Source organism: Urocampus carinirostris, chromosome 8, assembly GCF_059441175.1.
Source record: "Urocampus carinirostris isolate Australia breed hairy pipefish chromosome 8, RoL_Ucar_1.0, whole genome shotgun sequence".
Taxonomy (NCBI): Eukaryota; Metazoa; Chordata; class Actinopteri; order Syngnathiformes; family Syngnathidae; genus Urocampus; species Urocampus carinirostris.
In genome coordinates this window covers 42,753,190-42,771,702 of record NC_142356.1, presented here as the reverse complement: position 1 = coordinate 42,771,702, position 18,513 = coordinate 42,753,190, and the positions used below count along the sequence as shown (strand labels likewise).

General features: G+C 41.5%; 2 protein-coding genes across 5 annotated transcripts in view; both read left to right on the top strand.

Annotated features, from left to right (window-relative positions):
• The window catches only part of pds5a (PDS5 cohesin associated factor A), a 44,951-nt gene extending 35,765 nt beyond the window's left edge, over positions 1-9,186 (top strand). For both annotated transcript variants that reach the window (XR_015851170.1, XR_015851169.1), the window contains one exon: positions 9,014-9,186. The gene's annotated coding sequence lies outside the window, so the exon portion shown is untranslated. The remainder of the gene's footprint in view (positions 1-9,013) is intronic.
• A 151-nt stretch (positions 9,187-9,337) lies between these two features.
• Positions 9,338-17,900, top strand: smim14 (small integral membrane protein 14). 3 transcript variants are annotated; one of them, XM_088341169.1, is made up of 5 exons: positions 9,338-9,483; positions 13,067-13,162; positions 14,265-14,313; positions 14,382-14,539; positions 16,241-16,438. In XM_088341169.1, the coding sequence occupies exons 2-5, from the start codon at positions 13,088-13,090 to the stop codon at positions 16,280-16,282; spliced, it is 324 nt and encodes a 107-aa protein (XP_088197295.1). In that variant the 5' UTR covers positions 9,338-9,483; positions 13,067-13,087; the 3' UTR covers positions 16,283-16,438. The 3 variants fall into 3 exon arrangements, with proteins under 3 accessions (XP_088197295.1, XP_088197296.1, XP_088197294.1); XM_088341170.1 differs by lacking the exon at positions 16,241-16,438 and adding an exon at positions 17,304-17,900 and having other exon boundaries at positions 9,349-9,483; positions 13,064-13,162; XM_088341168.1 differs by having other exon boundaries at positions 9,349-9,483; positions 13,064-13,162.
• The last annotated feature ends 613 nt before the right edge of the window (positions 17,901-18,513 follow it).

Sequence of the window (18,513 nt, the reverse complement as noted above, 5' to 3'; positions counted from 1 at the left end):
CAAAAAGAGAGAACACTTCTATGTGCCTCCCACTCAATGGTGCTAATTTATCAGATGGTGCTAATTTCCTTGATTATCTTTCAACCCCTATATAACTGACATTCTAAATGCCAGTTTCACTGAGTTTTGTAAGATGGTGGGCTGTTCTAAAGTGACTAAAAGCCTCTGGCAGCAGGTTGTCCAGATGAAAACAAAACAGATGACCCGATCAGCCATAGCAAGACAAGTTGATCTTTCCAAATTTGTTATTTCAAGACTATTGAATCTTTAGAAAACTACAAACTCCAGCAGCTCCCGTGTTATTTTCGATTGTTCTCAGCTCAGGGATGCTGCTGGGAATGTGAATTTCCCTTCAGGGATGAATAAAGTATCTATCTATCTAAACTCATTCAAGTGGCCCCAGAAGGTCGTCCACGGAAGACAAATGCAAGAGAGCACAGATCACTGCGGAAGATATTAAAGAATTTGATACATTTTGACTTTAAAGGATTTTATACGATTAATTATTCAGTTTAATGCAATACAGTGGAACCTCGGTTTTCAAACGCCTCTCAGTTCGGACAAATCGGTGTTCGACCAAAAATTTAGAGAAATTCTTGCTTCGCTGTTGGGTCAAAAAATCGGAGTTCGAACGCCGGTACGCTAGGGTGCGATGCTGAGCGGCGTATGGGTGTTTTAGCCCCTAATTATGCCTCCGAAGAAGGTCGGTGCACGCAGGACAGGTGAAAAAAATAAAAAGTTGTTCGTCCAACTATTGCCTTTAAGAAAGACATAATAGCTAAATATGAAAGAGGTGTACGAATTTCCGATCTTGCTAGTGAATACAGCATGGCTAAATCTACTATTAGTGCGATAGTAAAGAATAAGGAGGCTGTGAAATCGAGTGATGCGACTAAGTTAGCGCTACAAGCAGGCAACTGCCGCAAGTTTTGGAAGAGGTTGAAAAACTTTTGATTTTTCTCTCCCCACCGTCCACCACAAAGGTAAGAAATCCTATTCATAATCCTTTTTTTTTATTTTTACACGTTCATGTTAGCGTAATCTTTCGTACGGAAGCTTACGCTAACGCGAACGTACGATTGGCCTGGGTTAGCTTCATGTTTACGTTCTTGCTAAATATTCAGGGTGTTAGAACGGATTAAAATGATTTTACATTACTTTTAATGGGAAAAGCGATTTTCTGTGATCGACCAAATCGGTTTTCAAACAGGGTTCTGGAACGGATTATGGTCGAGAACCGAGCTTCCACTGTACTGTGCTTTAGTTCAATGTACAAGGTCAGGGCAGGCTGGTGGAAGATGTTGTTTACAGGAACGGCAGGAACGGGACATACTGCTGATAGCACATCAGCACATCCAGACGCTGTTGACGCAGAAAGGCCCGGTGTTGTTTTGAGGAAGCCAGACATCAAGGCACTCGTCTATGAGATTGTGAAGCCCAGGGGGCTTCCTTGGAATGCCAATGGGAGGCGCCGAGACGCCATCTTGCGGGGAGACGTGGTCCAAGGAGAAAAGGCTAAAGGACTTGAAAAGATGGCTTCACAAAGACGCCAACGTCACTTCCTCAGCCGTCTCCTATTTTACACTTAGTTCTTTTGTTAAGGAAAATAAATCTGCCCCTGTGTGAAAATGTCGGCTTTCCTGTTCATTTCTCCCTCAAGAAACGAGAGCGCATAAATTGTTGGGTGAATGTAGGTTGTGTTTGGTTAATAGAGTCAGATAACTAATTGTAACAATTTGATAAACGGTACACTTTGATAATTAATTTCCATCAATATGTAATTGTTTCCACACTGCAGCTGGAATTGCTCGCCAGTTCAGTGCTGAACATTATTAAGGATTTGTCTTGCCATACAGTGTTGCGCCGTTGGAGAACATTTGGACTAAAGGCACACACTGCAGTGACCATTATATAAAAAAAAAAAATCAACCTCGACTGAGCTTTGCTAATGAGGGTGTTATGTGGACAGAGGAGAACTGGTCCAGAGGTTACTTCAGTAATAAAAGCAAAATTAATTTATTTGGGTCTGGTGGGAAGTGTCAGGTACCCGCAGATCCTTGAAAAGTCTTAAAAGGTACTGAATTCACTATTCTAAAAATAAGGCTTTGATCAGAATTTAAATGTCTTTAATCTTCAAGCAGACGAATGGCTTAGGTCTACCCACAATACACAGAGCAACTTTGGACGGAGACATTCACTTTGGACCATGGGAAAGTGTACATTTAATGAGAAATGGCTTTTTGACAATTGTTTTTCGCCATGGCCAAAAGCTGTGCCAGGCAATGTGTATGAGGCACAATGTGTTGTGTGCAATAAATATTAGTGTATTTCTGTTTTGTGTGTTTCAATTGTGTTTTCTTGTTGACTTGGTCTTAAATTTGATTTCAAATGGCACTAAAAGTCTTTAAAAGTCTTGAATTTCAATTGCTTTAAGCTGAAGGAACCCTGATTATGTTTAGCGACACTTTGAAAAAAGATTCAACCCAAAGTGTGGGGAGGAAGAAGTGTCATGGTTTGGGGCATTTTTTCTGCAGCAGGAGTTAGGCCTCTTGTACAGCTACATTGCCGAGTGAATGCAAATGTGCATCAGAACAGTCTTCATCAGCACATAGTTTCTGACTTGCGTTCATTGCCCAATCAGCCTGAAATCTTCATGCTGGACAATCCTCAAAACAGGAAAATAATGTCCTTGAAGCTGAAAACATTGAATTAATGGCATGGCCTGCCCAGAAGAGAACCTTGTTGACAAAGTTATGGTCAAGAAACCCACTACAATCATCGAACTGTGGAGGAGACTGGAAGAAGAATGGACCAAAATCACACCAGAGCAGTGTGAGAGACTAGTGCCGTATGATTGCAACTCATTTTAAGCCCAAATAACGTCTAAAAAATCCACGTCTAAAGTTTTGAATTATAATTATGGATTTTTAGTAGCGTTTTCATTCTTTTTCACTTGTAATCCAATTTGCCGGCCGCTTTAAAAGTCATTCGACTCTCAGCCTTTTAACACATCAAACTATTAAATGCAACTTGACTTCATTTTGAATCAATATTTAAATGTGAGAAATAATCCTTACCTTAGAAGATGACTAATTGTTCCGTACTTGCTTGTAATCCAATATGGCGGCCGCTTCACAAGTAACGTGACTCTCCAAAGCCTCTACAGCAGGGGTTTAGCAACCTTTTTGGTGTGGAGTGCCACTTTCAAATTTCCCTGGAAATCAGTGTGCCACACCAAGATTAATGACTCGCAAAACCTTTTTTTTTTAATATCCAACACAGCTGTAATTTTGCACCAGTCCAAATATACAACACGGATATAAATTTTAATCGTATAACCCAGTGTTTTTCAACCTTTTTTGAACAAAGGTACACTTTCATTTATAACAAAGCTCCAAGGCACACTGTCCGTCAAAAATGTTTGAAAATTAAGGGGACTGTATGAGAGTGTGATTGTGCCGACCGTGTTATATGGTGCAGAGACTTGGATCCTGAACGGAGACGAAACATGAACATGAATTCAAGGATGAGTCTGACATGGCGGAGACATTAAAACTCGCAGTGTCCAGGTACGGCAAACAAACACAGACCCTGAAGACCTTCGTCACTGCTAAAAACACCACAACTAAAGCAAGCTATCACATTGTTCACTGCATAGCAAAACACAGAAAACCATTTACTGATGGCGAATATTTTAAAGAAGTGTGTGCGTGTGTGTGTACGTGTATGCATGTGTACGCTCCCGTGCCTTCCGCTTTGCTGCTGTTATTTCAAATTTTGATATTTTCTGCAACGAGATATCATTGATGAATGGTATGGTAGCTGTCCATTTCAATTGCTTTTTGATTGTAGTTCATTGTTAATGAAAAATGGTTGATTCTGGTTAATTCTTGTGGCAAAAATTTGAAGTCATGGATGGCTACAGGCCTTTCCACTTGTTATTTACATTCATTCTTTAGTTGATTGATGAGCAAGATTAGTGGAAGATAAATTGGTCAGTTATACCAGTGTTTTTCAACCAGTGTGTCGGGCATACTAGTGTGTTATGAGACCTTGTCAAGTGTGCAGCTGGAATCAGCCCAATTTTATCTTTCCAAAAAATCAGGCCATTATTCAGTATTTTGGCAATCTTCAGACGAGGAACCGTAATAGTCATCCATTTCAGTAGGTGGCAGTAGATTTTAATATACTTTTTATGTACTAATAGCACAGTACATTCAATAACTTAATTTGTTCAACAAAGCGGTCTAAGATTGCACTGTAGAAAATAAAAACATAAAGCACATCACTCTATTTTAAGTATTATTTTCTTTTTATATACTAATTATCTGCTTATGAGGTAGTACAGTGAAATATCTGACATACCGTTCCTCTTGGTCTCCTTCCATTTATTTCTGCTCTGTAGATCCTCTTCCAACATTCGCTCCTCATCCATCCTCTCCATGTGTCCAAACCAACCGAGTACTCTCTTATCCACACGCTTGCTCAGTTCCACTACTACTCTAGTTCTGTCTAACAATTTCATTTCTAAATCTATTCAATCTTGTCACTTCTAACATACTCCTCAAACACTTAATCTCCAAAACATTTAATTTCCTTCTCAAATCTCCGTTCAGGCTCCAAGTCTCTGCACCATACAACACAGTCGGCACAATCACACTCTCATACAGTCCCCTTTTAACATCCATACTCATACTCTTGTTGCTCATCACTCTCCTCAGAGCACCCAAAACCTTGCTTCCTTGATTCATTCTGTGCAATACCTCGCACTCCATTCCACCAACTGAAACCACATCACAACCCAAGTAACTAAAGCTTTCAACTTCTTCCAGCACCTGTCCATGCAACCTTATTTCTAACGCCATGCCCACTCCATCACGTGAACACTTCATCACTTTACTCTTCCCAACATTCACACATAACTTACACCTATCACACACTCTTCCAAACTCCATGACCAACCTTCTAAACGTTTCCTCAGAATCAACCATAAACGCTGTGTCATTTGCAAACAACAGCTGACTTACCTGCCACACCGTTCCACTATTTTCCATTAGCTCTACACCTCTGCCAAATATTCTTGCATTCACCTCTCTCACCACACTATCCATGTACAGATTAAACAGCCATGGTGACATCACACACCCCTGTCACACACCAGTCAACACAGGGAACCACTCACTTGTCTCACTCCCTACTCTTCCACATGCTCTGCTGTTCACATAAAAACTCTTCAATGCATCCAACAACTTTCCACTCACTCCATACATTACCATCACCTGCCACAACACCTCTCTATCAACTATGTCATACGCCTTTTCCAAGTCCATGAAAGCCAAATATACATCTTTAACTTTTGCAAAATAATTCTCACACACCTGCATACTTCTAACACCTGATCCACACATCCTCTTCCTTTCCTGAAACCACTCCGCTCCTCCATCACCACCTCATCCGTTCTTCCTCTCACTCTCTTAATCAAGATTCTTCCATACAGCTTACCCGGCACGGACAACAAACTGATACCTCTCGAATTGCTACATTCATACCTATCACCTTTACCCTTATACAATGGCACCACACATGCGCTACACCAATCAACAGGAACCATACCACTTAAAAAGCATACATTGTAGCGGGCAGAGACGGGAGTCGTAGGCGGAGTGTCAAACAAAGGTGCTTTAAACTTGCAATCGAAACTTACAAAACAAACACGAGAGTGGCGCGAGCCAGCAGAATGAAAAACGGAACTTCACCCAGACTTAAAAGAGTCCCCCTAGGAACTCGCTAACGGAACAATGGTTCCATGGGTGAATTATGTAAAACCCACTACACAAGCTCCCCCAGAATTCCCCCATAGTAAAGTCTCTGTGCCTGGTTGGGATGCTGACCCGGCCACTGCGGGTACAAGGAGCTGGAACAGAGGGTGGGTGAGAGATTGTGGATTTAGTTGCAGAGCCCATAGGTGATGGGGGCGGAGGGTCAGAGTGGGTACCCACGGGGCCGAAGGGTCGTGCCCCAGGAGGACGGCCGCGCCGTAGGGCTTGGGCCAGTTCCAATGGCTTGGACATATCCATGTGGGCAGGCTTAACCCTGTCCAAAGAGACAGTCTCTGGCCTACCACCAATGTCCACGACCATGGTCTTGTCACCATGCTGCAGGACCTTAAACGGTCCATCATAGGGAGGGCGCAATGGTCCGCGGTGGGCATCGTGCCGAATGAAGACAAAACCAGCCGAGCGCAGGTTGGAGGGAACCCGTGAAACTGGCCTGCCGTGTCGCGATGTGGGGATAGGCACAAACGCTCGCGCAGTGACCTGCAAGATGGACTTCTCCCTGGATGCGGCCCAGGGTCTCGTTGGGTCTGGGATGAAATCACCTGGCACCCGCAGCACTTGACCGTAAACCAACTCAGTTGAAGAGCACTGAAGGTCCTCTTTGGGAGCGGTCCTCAGTCCCAGCATGACCCAGGGTAGCTTATCGACCCAGTCCCCATTGGTCAGGCCGGCGCGCACGGCCGCTTTCATCGAGCGGTGGAACCGCTCGCGCAACTCGTTAGCCTGGGGGTGGTAGGCAGTGGTGCTGTGAAGTTTGACTCCCAGGCCCTCGGCAACCGTGTTCCACACCTCGGAGGTGAACTGTGCCCCTGTTAAATGAGAGGTCTGCAGGGGGTCCAAAACGGGCGACCCATGTGTTGATGAACGCCCGGGCCACATCGACAGCTGAGGCGGAAGTCAGCGGAACCGCTTCAGGCCAACGGGTCGTCCTGTCCACCATCGTCAGGAGGTAAGTGAAACCGTGTGAGGGGGGCAGTGGGAACACCAGGTCAATGTTAACGTGGTCAAACTTCCGTTCGGGGATGGCGAATTGTTCCAATGGGGCGTTGATGTGACGGTGCACTGTGGCGCGTTGAGATGCCACGCATGAGTCGACCCAGTCCCGGACGTCCTTTTTCATCCCTTTCCACACAAACTTCTGGGCCACGAGCTTAATGGATGCTTTCCTGCCAGCATGAGACAGGCCGTGTATTGCCCCAAAAACAGTCAGACGCCAGCCAGCAGGAACAAGCGGCCTATGCCAACCCAGGAGAGGTTACAACACAGCTTGGCCCCCGAGTCTCCAACCGTAACCTCCTCCAGCCGCAAACCAGTGTCTGAGCTCTTGAGCGTTTGGACGCCGTTATCAAAAGCCTGGTCCACACTCATACTGGAATAATCAAGCCCCGATTGCACAGCGCTGATGGTTGCTCTGGCCAGGCAATCAGCAACCACGTTGGACTTCCCAGCAATGTGCCTGATGTCAGTCGTGTATTCCGATATGAATGACAGCTGGCGCTGCTGGCACGGTTCGGACGTCTGGGACATGGAGAACGTAAGAGGCTTATGATCAACAAAGACGATGAACTCACGGCCCTCCAAGATGAAACGGAAGTGGCGAATCGCCAACCAGATGGCAAGTAATTCTCTGTCGAATGCACTGTGTTTACGTTCTCTGGGGACCAGCTGGCGACTAAAAAAGGCGAGTGGCTGCCAAGCATTGTCAACCCACTGCTCGAACACAGCACCCACTGCAAGGTTTTATGCGTCTGTAGTGAGTGCGACTGGGGCTCCGGGGGCTGGGTGAGCCAGCATGGCTGCCTGGCATAGTGCGCTTTTTGTGTCCTCGAATGCCTTGGTCCTCTCAGCGGTCCATTCAACAGCTTGATTGGGTGACCTACCCTTCAGGGCCTCGTAGAGTGGGCGCATGACATAGGCGGCTCGGCGAATAAACCTATGGTAGAATGTCACCATGCCGAGAAACTCCCTGAGGCCCCGTGCTGTTGGCGGCTGAGGAAAGGTGGAGACGGCCTCTACCTTAGACGGTAGGGGGGAAGCCCCATCCTTGGTGATGAGATGCCCAAGGAAGTTGATGGAGGGTACGCCAAAAACACATTTCGCGGGATTTATAATCAGGCCATGCTGACTGAGCTTGGTGAAGAGGTCCCTGAGGTGCTCCAAGTGGTCCTCTTCTGAGGAGCTGGCAACAAGGACGTCGTCCAGGTAGACAAACACAAAAGGCATGTCCTTGAGCACTTAATCCATCAGCCTTTGAAAGGACTGAGCGGCATTTGTCAGTCCAAACAGCATCCTGAGAAATTCGAACAACCCAAATGGAGTTATCATGGCCGTCTTCGGTATATCTAAGGGATGCACTGGCAGTTGGTGGTATCCCCGCACTATATCCACCTTGGAAAAGAGAAGTTTACCTACCAGGTGTGCAGAGAATCTTGAATGTGTGGGACTGGGTAACGGTCGGGCATGGTATCCTCGTTAAGGCGGCGATAGTCCCCGCATGGGCGCCAGACACCGCCTGGTTTCGGGACCATGTGTAGTGGTGAGGCCCAGGGGCTGTCTGATCGGCGAATGATGCCGAGACGTTCCATGTTGGCAAATTCGGATTTAGCAGCTGCCAGTCTGTCTGGATTGAGTCGTCGGGCCGTGGCATGATCCGGGGGCCCCTTGGTTTCAATGTGGTGCTCAACCCCATGTCTGGTTGTGGAGGCTGAGAAGGTGAGCTTCGCCAGACTGGGGAATTCGGCGAGGAGTAAATATTACCGTCCAAGAGAGATGTGGAGAGACCCTCAAAAATCCCTTCGTCGCGGACACACGCAAGAGAGGAGAAATTCAATGCGTCAACGAGGCGGACATTTTTCACATCGACGAGTAGTCCATTGGCACACAAAAAATCTGCACCAAGAAGAGGAAAAGCAATATCCGCAGTGACAAAGTCCCATGTAAACTTCTGACCCCCAAAACACAAGGCCACTGTTCGTGTCCTGTATGTGCGGATGGGGGTGTCATTGGCAGAAGCTAATGGACCCCCCGTAACCCCACTTCTGTAATGATGTAGACCGTTTTTTTAACATGATCAATAATGTGAATGCATTCATAATACATCGTTATTTTAAGTAATTGTTCAATTATATACCAGCTCAGTAGCCTAGATGGTAAGGCGCCCGCTTTGAGACTGGGAGGTCGGTGGTTCGCGCCCCGGCCGAGTCATTCCTAAGACTTAAAAAGTGGTCGGCGGCGCCCTCTGTTGGCTGCGGCTGCATCGGCTCGCTACAACGGGTCAGGTGCAATCGACATTTCGTTCTGTGTACATTGTTACACAGAATGACAATACAAGGAAATTATTATTATTATTATTATTATAATTATTTTAAATTGCACAAGGTTAAAGCTCGTTTACATATTCTCTTCATCTGTTTGCCTGAGGCGTGTTCAGTGACCTCTCGTGCCTGACTATGATTGGACAAGTGGCATGACGTCTACAGTTTTCGACCAATGAGATACTTTTCAATTTTTCTCTACCAATTCTGGGTTCCCGGATGTGCGTCGTAAAGAAGAGTAACTTTGCAAACATTGTTACAATGTGACACACCAAAAAGATCATTTTCTGCTCAAGTAAACATTCGGAACATTTGCATTTTTCTTCAACAAAGTAAGTTAACCTGCAATTTTTGTCCTGCGTCTGTTCCTTGCCCCATTATTTATTTGTTTAATTGTTCAAGAGCCCCCAAACTTTGTTATATTAGGAGTTATCCCGGTTACATGAGAACTTTATTATTATGTGCAAAACTTGCTTTAAATATTACAGAAGCAAGCATCTTTTGTTGTTTTAATTGTTAACCGGCTGCCACCTTTCGTAGTTACCCTTCACAGAAAAAAAAAATAATCATTACTCGATATTTCTTTCATTCTGATAGCCATGGGGAAGAAACCGCCTCTTAACTTATTAGCAGAGGTGGGTAGAATGGCCCAACATTTTCTTAAGTAAAAGTAGTTACTTTAGAATAATGTGACTCCAGTAGAAATAAAAATTGGTTAGTCAAATAATTACTTGTCTATAAGTAAAAATGTACTTGGTGAAAAAGTACTGTTGCAACCTCCTATTTGTTTTTTTAGACAACCATTCATTCAGAGCATCAAATCATCTAAGTCTATTGAATCAAGTATACATTGCATGTATTTAAAAATAGATTAAAATAATCCAGGTAAATTCAAGTACTTTAATAAACAATACGATAATCATAGTATAAATCTAAGAACAACAAGCGAGCCCAGGATATGGCAACCCAAAATGTTGAAAGAGCCGTATTGGACCAAAATAACAGATCAAAACTTTTTTAAGAACCTGAAATATTAAAAGCCTTATTTAAGCCTTGTAATGAACACATTACTTGCTGTATGTATCTTTATCAGCCTACTTTCTAAATGACTTAGTTGAATGCAGCACATACTGTGGAAAATGACCTGACTACTCTGTTGTATGATACCGCCTCAAATTAACTATATCAATGAATTACGGATTGTTTAATAGTTCTAATAAAAGTAAAGAAATTCAATGAAGAAATTGAATTTTGATGACACTTTAAATTTGAGGATTGGGGAAAAAAGTGCATAATGTTCCAGTTATGTGGGCAACAAAAAGAGTGCAATAAAATAGAGCAAGCATTTATAGAAATAGAATACAAATCTTTTCAAAAGTTAAGGGTTCACTGTTGCCTAATGTAGCGGAATATGGGTACAGTTTATTCTTCACAAATCAAATTGACTCAAGTCATGTTTATTTGAATAGCCCTTAATCACAGAGAGTCTCAAAAGGCTGCACGGATCAAAGCCAATTGCAAACTACAGACTATTATGAGACCATCCCCTCATCTAAAACCTACATGAGGGCAAATAATACACATATTATCAACATAAAATATAGGTTATTCATATGCTATAGAATGGAAGTGTTTTTTAAGCTTAGATTTGAAAAATTCCACTGAGGTTGCAGATCGAATCGCGGGGGGAAAAGCATTCCACAGCACCGGGGCCCGAATGGAGAACGTTCTCGAACCTGCGGATCAGCAAAAGTAAAAAGTAAATGGATTTTATAGCACTCCCAGAAATACAAAATGTCCCAAAACGTACTCAAGTAAATTTAATTCTCGTTGCTACCCATCTCTGCCTGTCTTTTTTTAAGGGATCTGCAGCGTTTGTAGCAACTCTGGTGGCCAATGGTGAAAGGAGTCCCAAATATAATTTGCGTCTCTGCTGTGGTAGTGATAACCAGCAATGTCCTTTAAACTGGACATAAAGCTGCCAATGATTTTCTGGGTTTTGTTGATGACTTTTTAAGGTTCCCCTGTCTGCTATTGTGAGAAGTTAAAGCACGGATTCTTGTTGGTGTGTATGCATAAGCATCAATATTGGTAATTACGCCGTGAGAAATAACATATAAAACATAATTGAACGCACGAACAAAAATGTACTTAAAAACACACAAAACGTATGCAAACACGCACAAAAACGTACATGACGCTATTGACCGTCAGCAACGGTAACGGCGTTATGATGGCGGAAAAAAATTAGATTCCACTGTTACTAAAAAAAAGCCATTACATAACGCCATTTTTTTCAGTAACAGTGGAATCTAACTACCGTATTTTCCGCACTATAAGGCGCACCGGGTTATAGGGCGCACCCCGAAAAAATAGTTTTTGGTCCTATTTTTGACATACATAAGACGCACCGGATTATAAGGCGCTACAATGGGAACGTCGACAAAACAGTCAGATAGTTCAGTCAAACTTATTACCCCCTTAACATTTCGAAAGCTTGCAAAGACTCAAATACGTGTCGAGAACACGTGCAGATGCGGTGTCCGTACGATGTCACTCAAATGCATCGTTCCATCATTCGGAAGGTTAAAGTCTTGGGATTAAAGAAATGCCAACCATTCCTTAGTATCTATTTTTTTTTTCGCTCGCAACTTTACTGTGCATATGACAATAAACACTTGGAATTGAGTTTAATTTAAAAATAGACACTCCATTCCATCCATTATCTGCACCGCTTATCACAGAAACATCGAGTTCAGTCTGAAACAAGATACAGGGACAATATAAAACCCGGAGTAGCTCACCGAAGTCGTTGTGTTCATAAAAATGTGCAGCCAATGTCCTCTTATATCCGTGAAGGTAGTAAATCCAGGAGAAGAAAATATTTACAAATACAGAATAGAAAAAAATGCTTTCTCTATGCCGTCAGCCACGTGCTATACACATTCATCTTTTTCGGACAATTGCAGGCTTTGTTTCGCCGTTCAAGCCAATGCCAGCCTGTAAATGATAAGGATCCGCCCTTTGACCTCTGAATAACTTTAGCCAATAGTGATCGATTCAAATGATGATTGACACATTGGTCGGCGGCTGCAAGTTAGTTGGAAAACTTTGCAATTTTAAAATTGATCCATAAATAAGGCGCACTGTATTATAAGGCTCATGGTCAGCTTTTGAAAAAAAATAAAGGTTTTTAGGTGCGCTTTATAGTGCGGAAAATACGGTAATTATTTTTTTACGGCCCGCTTCTCTCAGAGGTTCTTCCACCACTGAAAAACCCCTCGAACCTCACAATGTAAGTTGGACTCATTAGGCATCCATTGAAATGCGTGCTTGCATACGTTTTGTGCGATTTTACGTACATTTTTGTTTGTTTTTTGTGTGTGTTTACGTATGTTTTGTGCGTGTTTATGTACTTGCTGATTCATTTCATTATATTGTTTGCTGTTCATATATGTTGCACTTCAAGTTTAAAATAAATCTGTTGCTGGCGAGATGCAATACATATTATAAGGTACTATAACACTACTACCCATCTGTTCTTTTCTATTTAACTGACTCGAATACTGCTCAGAAAAAGAATACGATCCTTACAACAATGTAAATAGTTACTTTCCCTGGTAACTAGTTCCTTTTACTATAGAGTCGTTCAGGTCCTAATTCGGTTACTTTTTGGAAGAAGTACTGAGTAACTATAACTCATTACTTTTTCAAAGTAACATGCCCAACACTGGTTAGCATTTATGGCAGTCATGTGTGGTTGATTATCTGACAAGTATTTGTTAGAGATGATTATATTGAGCACTGACACTTCTGAATTTAGAAGTCTCCTCCCATTGTGTTTTTCTGTGCTTCGGTGACACAATCAGAGTTCTCGGCTGCTTCCTTTTTGGATCATTTCTGCTCTCTTAGTAGGTGTCCATCAACTTCAGAAACATGGCGGAAGGGGGATTCAACCCTTGCGAATGCATCTGTAGTTACGAGTCGGCCATGAGGCGCCTCATTAACCTGGTGAGTGTCCGCAAAGAATTTTGGCATGTCTCCTAGACAAACTGAGCCAACATCCTAGTTCCTGCTCATTCATTACCTTCCAGGACGTAGGATTTATTTGCACTTTGCTTGCAAGGTTTGAAAAAGTGTTAGAAGACTGAAATGGTGAGGATTGTTACGTAGGAAGTTTGCGGTTAGTTATTTTAACATGGTCCCTTTAGGGTCTTAACAACTTGAAAAAGTCTTAAATTTAAGAACCGCAAATCAAGGCCTTTAAAAGGTCTTACGTTTTGTTTACAAGTCCTAAATTCAACTCAAAATTTTCCTGTATTTTCTGCGTGACAGAGCTAAACTTTAGAACAATAAAACTAACAAAAGTATGTAACGTTGTGTGGTAAAAGGATCTGTCATTTTCTTCGACTTCATCGATGTCTGACCAATAAATGCAATGTGTCTGTCGGAAAATCCAGATTCACTAATTAGCTCGGTGGTTAAGGAACTGTGAACTGTGAAGTGTTCTTTGTGTACAACAAAATTAGACATGGCTCTTCAGCATAAACATGCAATAAAAACTTGAAAGTTAAAAATAAAATAAAAGTAATATTCTGATAGGCAATATTTAAGGGGTAGTGCTTGTAGACTGGCCTAATTTTTCTACTTGAGATAAAAATGGTTCTTTCTAATACGTATTCTGTGTATTGCTGGATGAAAGTGTAACTGCTGTCACTTTGTCATTCCTTACAGGTCTAACTTGTATGGCAAGATGCAAAAGACACAGAGGAAAATTAATATGTTCAAACAAACACTACAAAGTGCATTAGGGTGTTGTCCAAATAGTCAATACATGTATGAAAATACACAAAGAAAAAAAGATCATGTAAGACTACCCAATAAATGTTACTGTCCCTTCCCCGCTGACTGGAGATGCCTGGGATGGGAGCAGGAAATAAATAAATAAATGAATGGATGGATGGAAAGTCTTTATTACATGTTTACCCTTGAGTGCCATGTCTAATCTTGTTGCATACAATGATTCACAGTGTTGTTAAAAATGGTAATAAAGTCAATTCAATTGGATTCAATACTTCTCACTACCTTTGTTATTTATTTTTATTTTTTTCAGCTCCGAAATTCTCAGGCCTACTGCACAGACACACAATGCCCTTTGGAACGTGCGTATAGCATTTTGATGTATTATATTGCCGTCATGTGAGTGCCAACGCGTATGTTCTTTGTTCAGTGCCCGGGCCTGGCGGGGGCTTGCCATTGGGCGATGAGGGGATCACTTTCCCAATGCTTTTATTGGGATGGATGCTACTCTCTTTGATTCTCTTTTTGTTACGGCCCGCTTCTCTCAGAGGTTCTTCCACCACTGAAAAACCCCTCGAACCTCACAATGTAAGTTGGACTCATTAGGCATCCATTGAAATCTGGTAAGAACAAAAGAACAAGGCGTTTTGAACATGTTACCTCATCGAGTCACAATACAGTAGAGCAGGGGGGGGGGGTCAAACTCATTTGAACTTGGGAGTCATATAGTAGAAAAAAACTCGTGGGGTCCGGACTAGTAAATCAAGGAAAAAAGAAAGAGCGGGGGAGAGAGTGAGACAGAACAAACAAAGGAGAATGATAGAGGGAACAAGAAAGAAAGAAAGAAAGAAAGAGGGAAAAAGGGAAAGAAAGAGGGAAAAAGACAGCAAGCAAGGAAAAAAAAAGATAAGTGAATATAGTAAAAAGATAGAAAGGAAAAACAAGGGGAAGAGAGAGAGAGGGGGACAAAGTAAGAAAGAGAGAAATAGAGAAATTGTGAGAAATGGAGACAGAGAGAGAAAGAGACAAATAGGAGAAAAAGAGGGTGAGAGAGCGAGAGGGAAAAGGGATGCAGATAGACAGAGTGAAAGAGAAAGGGTGAAGCAAAAAAAGAGACAGAAAGACAGAGTGACAAAGAGATAAATAAGAGAGAAAAATAGAAAATACCATAAGAGATGTAAAAAAAGAGAGAAAAAGAAATAAATAGTATGAGAGGGAGAGAAAATAGGGAAAAGGGGAGAGAAAAAGACAAATAGAGAGACAGATACAGACAGGGGGAGAAAAAGACAGAGAAAGAAATGCAGCTTGAGTGTCTTTGCGAGTTGAACCTAGCTTTGGTGTCATCAAGTGGACATATTTCAAACAGCAGCTCTTTTTTTGCGCTTCTCCCAGCATTGTCTTGGGGGCCGGGTCAAAACCCTTGGCGGGCTTGATTCGGTGCGAGCCGCATATTTAACACCTATGCAGTAGAACCCGGGATACAACATTATTCCGTTCTGAGGTAGGAGATTGCAAGGTTAAATTGCTTTATAGTGGGGGAGTGATACATTCATTAACATGTTTTCCCTCTGTTCATCAAATACAATGTCACAATGAATTGAAAATAAACCTATTTGATAAACAATTGAGAAAACAGAAGGAACAAAAAGGGCTGACAGGAAAAAGCTGTTGCTTATGTGGATACCATGCCCTTGACAATCAAAACACATTTTACATTAATCATATCCGGTAAATAAATTATTATAACAAGGTGTTGTATGTAAAATAATGCTACTTACTCGCAATTGTTTGCGTGTCAATTTGTATTTTATTAGTATTTCTTCCTACCATACTCAACAAAAGCTGTCACTATAAAAACTTGTGGTAATTAACTCTGACCCGTGGTACTCCAGATAAAAAACACTGGAAGAACATAATTATATATAATAATTACAACTTATGTGTTGTATAAATGCAAACAATTAAATAGCACTATGAATAAATATACATGTTATATACATATACATTTGATTCAAGTTGTGTGTTATATGACTCAAACTGGTAAAGTGCGGTGGCTGGTGGATGCAGAAGCGGAGAAGATCTCATCTCATTAGCTGCACCGCTTATCCTCAGTAGGGTCGCGGGGGTGCTGGAGCCCATCCCAGCAATCATCTGGCAGGGGACACCCTGAACTGGTTGCCAGCCAGTCGCAGGGCACACGGGGACAGACTACTCACTCGCTCAGTCAGGGACAATTTGGACCGACCAATTCACCTGAAATGCATGTCTTTGGGATGTGGGAGGAAACAGGAGTGCCCGGAGGAAACCCACGCAAGCACGGGGAGAACATAGAAACTCCGCACAGTATGGTCGGGAGCTGGATTTGAACCCACGCAGGAGGTTCCCACGATCTCAGAACTGTGCCGCACACGCGCTAACCACTGCGCCGCCGTGCTGCCCGCCGAGAAGATAGCAGATAAAAATTAAAACTGATTTTAAAACTTCCAACTTAATTTGCTTTAATTGCTTCCTTTTATATCATAATTGTCTTGTTTATTGGTTACAGCTATGCAACTTAGCGAGCGTAGGTTTTCATGTGCCTTTTTCATATTTTATTAATCACAAACTTTGTTTCTGTAGTTATGTTTTATCTCCTCCATTTAGCATTACTTCAAGCCTTTGGACCAATATGGCAGATAAGTACAGGACAAAAAAATACAGTATTGTATCACCAACTCGCTAAGTCTTTATGAAGCACGATATCCTGAACTGAATTAAGAGAAAAGCATTAGGGGAGGTAGTTAAGCCAAAAACTCGTGTTCTTTTTCATGACAGACACTAAGAAACCAATAGAATTTGTTGTTGTATAGAGGGAAGAATTCCGTAAAGAGGGTCTGAAAACCATCCTATTTCACAGTGTAAAGAAAGGGACTACTTTATCATTATTGGATTTGTGGATATAATTGCATGGAAGAAAGTCTTCTTTTGCCTAATAATTTTTTGACCAATGATTCCTTACTTATTTCGGCATTGTCCACATGTAAAATCCTTCTAATCTAAGCAATTCATATCGACCAAAACAGTAATCATCTTGGAAGAATATTCAAAGTATATGATTTCAGTTAATATTTTTCTATTTTTATTATTATTATCATCATCATCATCATTTTTGTGCTGGTTGGTTGGCTGGATCCTTAACCACTAGGATCATAGCGGCACCATTTTTTGTGGTGTGTCTTGGGCAAGTACAGCCTGGTGGCGCCCATCCCTCTTCAGGCCAACATGTTTTCCACCTGGTCTCAAACCGGGGACCTTTAGCGGTTTAGGCGTAGAAAGTTAACATTAGCCTTTTTTTGTCTTTTGTGTGTGGCAGAGAGGTGGAAGAGAACCACCAGCCCCCCCTGTTGACTAAGAAGAGAAAATCTTCTGGTGGCGCTTAACTGAAGTTGCAAATGAGGTTGCTGACCCCTGGATCATGTCAGCAATTAATAAAAATATACATATTATTTTTCTACTCTTCAAATTCCAATATGTTTGGGGTTAAACTTTCTTGCATTGGGAGGTGGTTTGAAAAAATTGAAACAAACTAACAATCAGAGAGTTTAAGATGATGAGTTCCAATTTAAGTTCACTCTAAGACCTGTTTTTTGTTTTATTTTTTTGTTTTCCTTTGTTCTCTAATACCCAAACAAAAATAAATGATGTACTGTATCTAAAGAAATACATTTATATACTGCATTGTATGTCTACCATGTCATTTTGAAACATTGTTTTCCGTGGAGGAGATACGTTTCTTTTACTGAAATGAACCATACAATGTAGTTACTACATACTGATAGGAATGCCAGAAGGTTGAATTCATCAGTTTATATACACGTGTTTCACGTCTGTTTGGAGAGGTGCAATTACCACAATGTATGTTGGTTATGTAACTTAATTTCATGAATGAATAAATAAATTACTACATGTATACATTAGTTTTGTGATTTATATCTATTGAACATTTCTATTGGCAATAAGTGATGCTAAATTTGTTGGCAGTCAACAATGAACATTTCGTTCTGTGTACATTGTTACACAGAATGACAATACAAGGAAATTATTATTATTATTATGAAGGAAATGTGTGTGAATATATTTTTATTCATAAAGAGTGGGAGAATATTCTAATTTCCGATTGAATTCAAATTAACTTAAGTATACATTGGATAGTGTGTTTAATTTCTGATAGACATTTGTTTTACAATAAAATAGTTCTCAATTTGTTGTTGGTCAATAATGAAGGAAATATATGTACAGATTTTTTTCCCCATCTCAAAATGCTGGGGGTGTACATTTTGTAGTTGCTTTTTTTGTGTCACATTAGCGAGTTAAAGTATTATAAACGCAGTTTATTTTATCTTATTTGTATTTTAAACGAAAAGGGTGAGCGAATATTTAAATTTCCTGTTTACGTTGTACAGATGCTACTTTATTCATTTTTAGCCTTTTTCGAGTCACATACGCGAAATACTGTATTGTAAACGTCAGCTCGCTGACATTAACCTCGATAATAGTACGTACTGACTATATTAGTTTCATTG

Bases quoted from the DNA above. Each gene is read 5' to 3' on its own strand.
- smim14 (XM_088341169.1), top strand. From the start codon at position 13,088: ATGGCGGAAGGGGGATTCAACCCTTGCGAATGCATCTGTAGTTACGAG. The intron at 13,163-14,264 runs GTGAGTGTCCGC...TATTTTTTTCAG, and splicing joins TGAGGCGCCTCATTAACCTG to CTCCGAAATTCTCAGGCCTA. The intron at 14,314-14,381 runs GTGCGTATAGCA...TTCTTTGTTCAG, and splicing joins CACACAATGCCCTTTGGAAC to TGCCCGGGCCTGGCGGGGGC.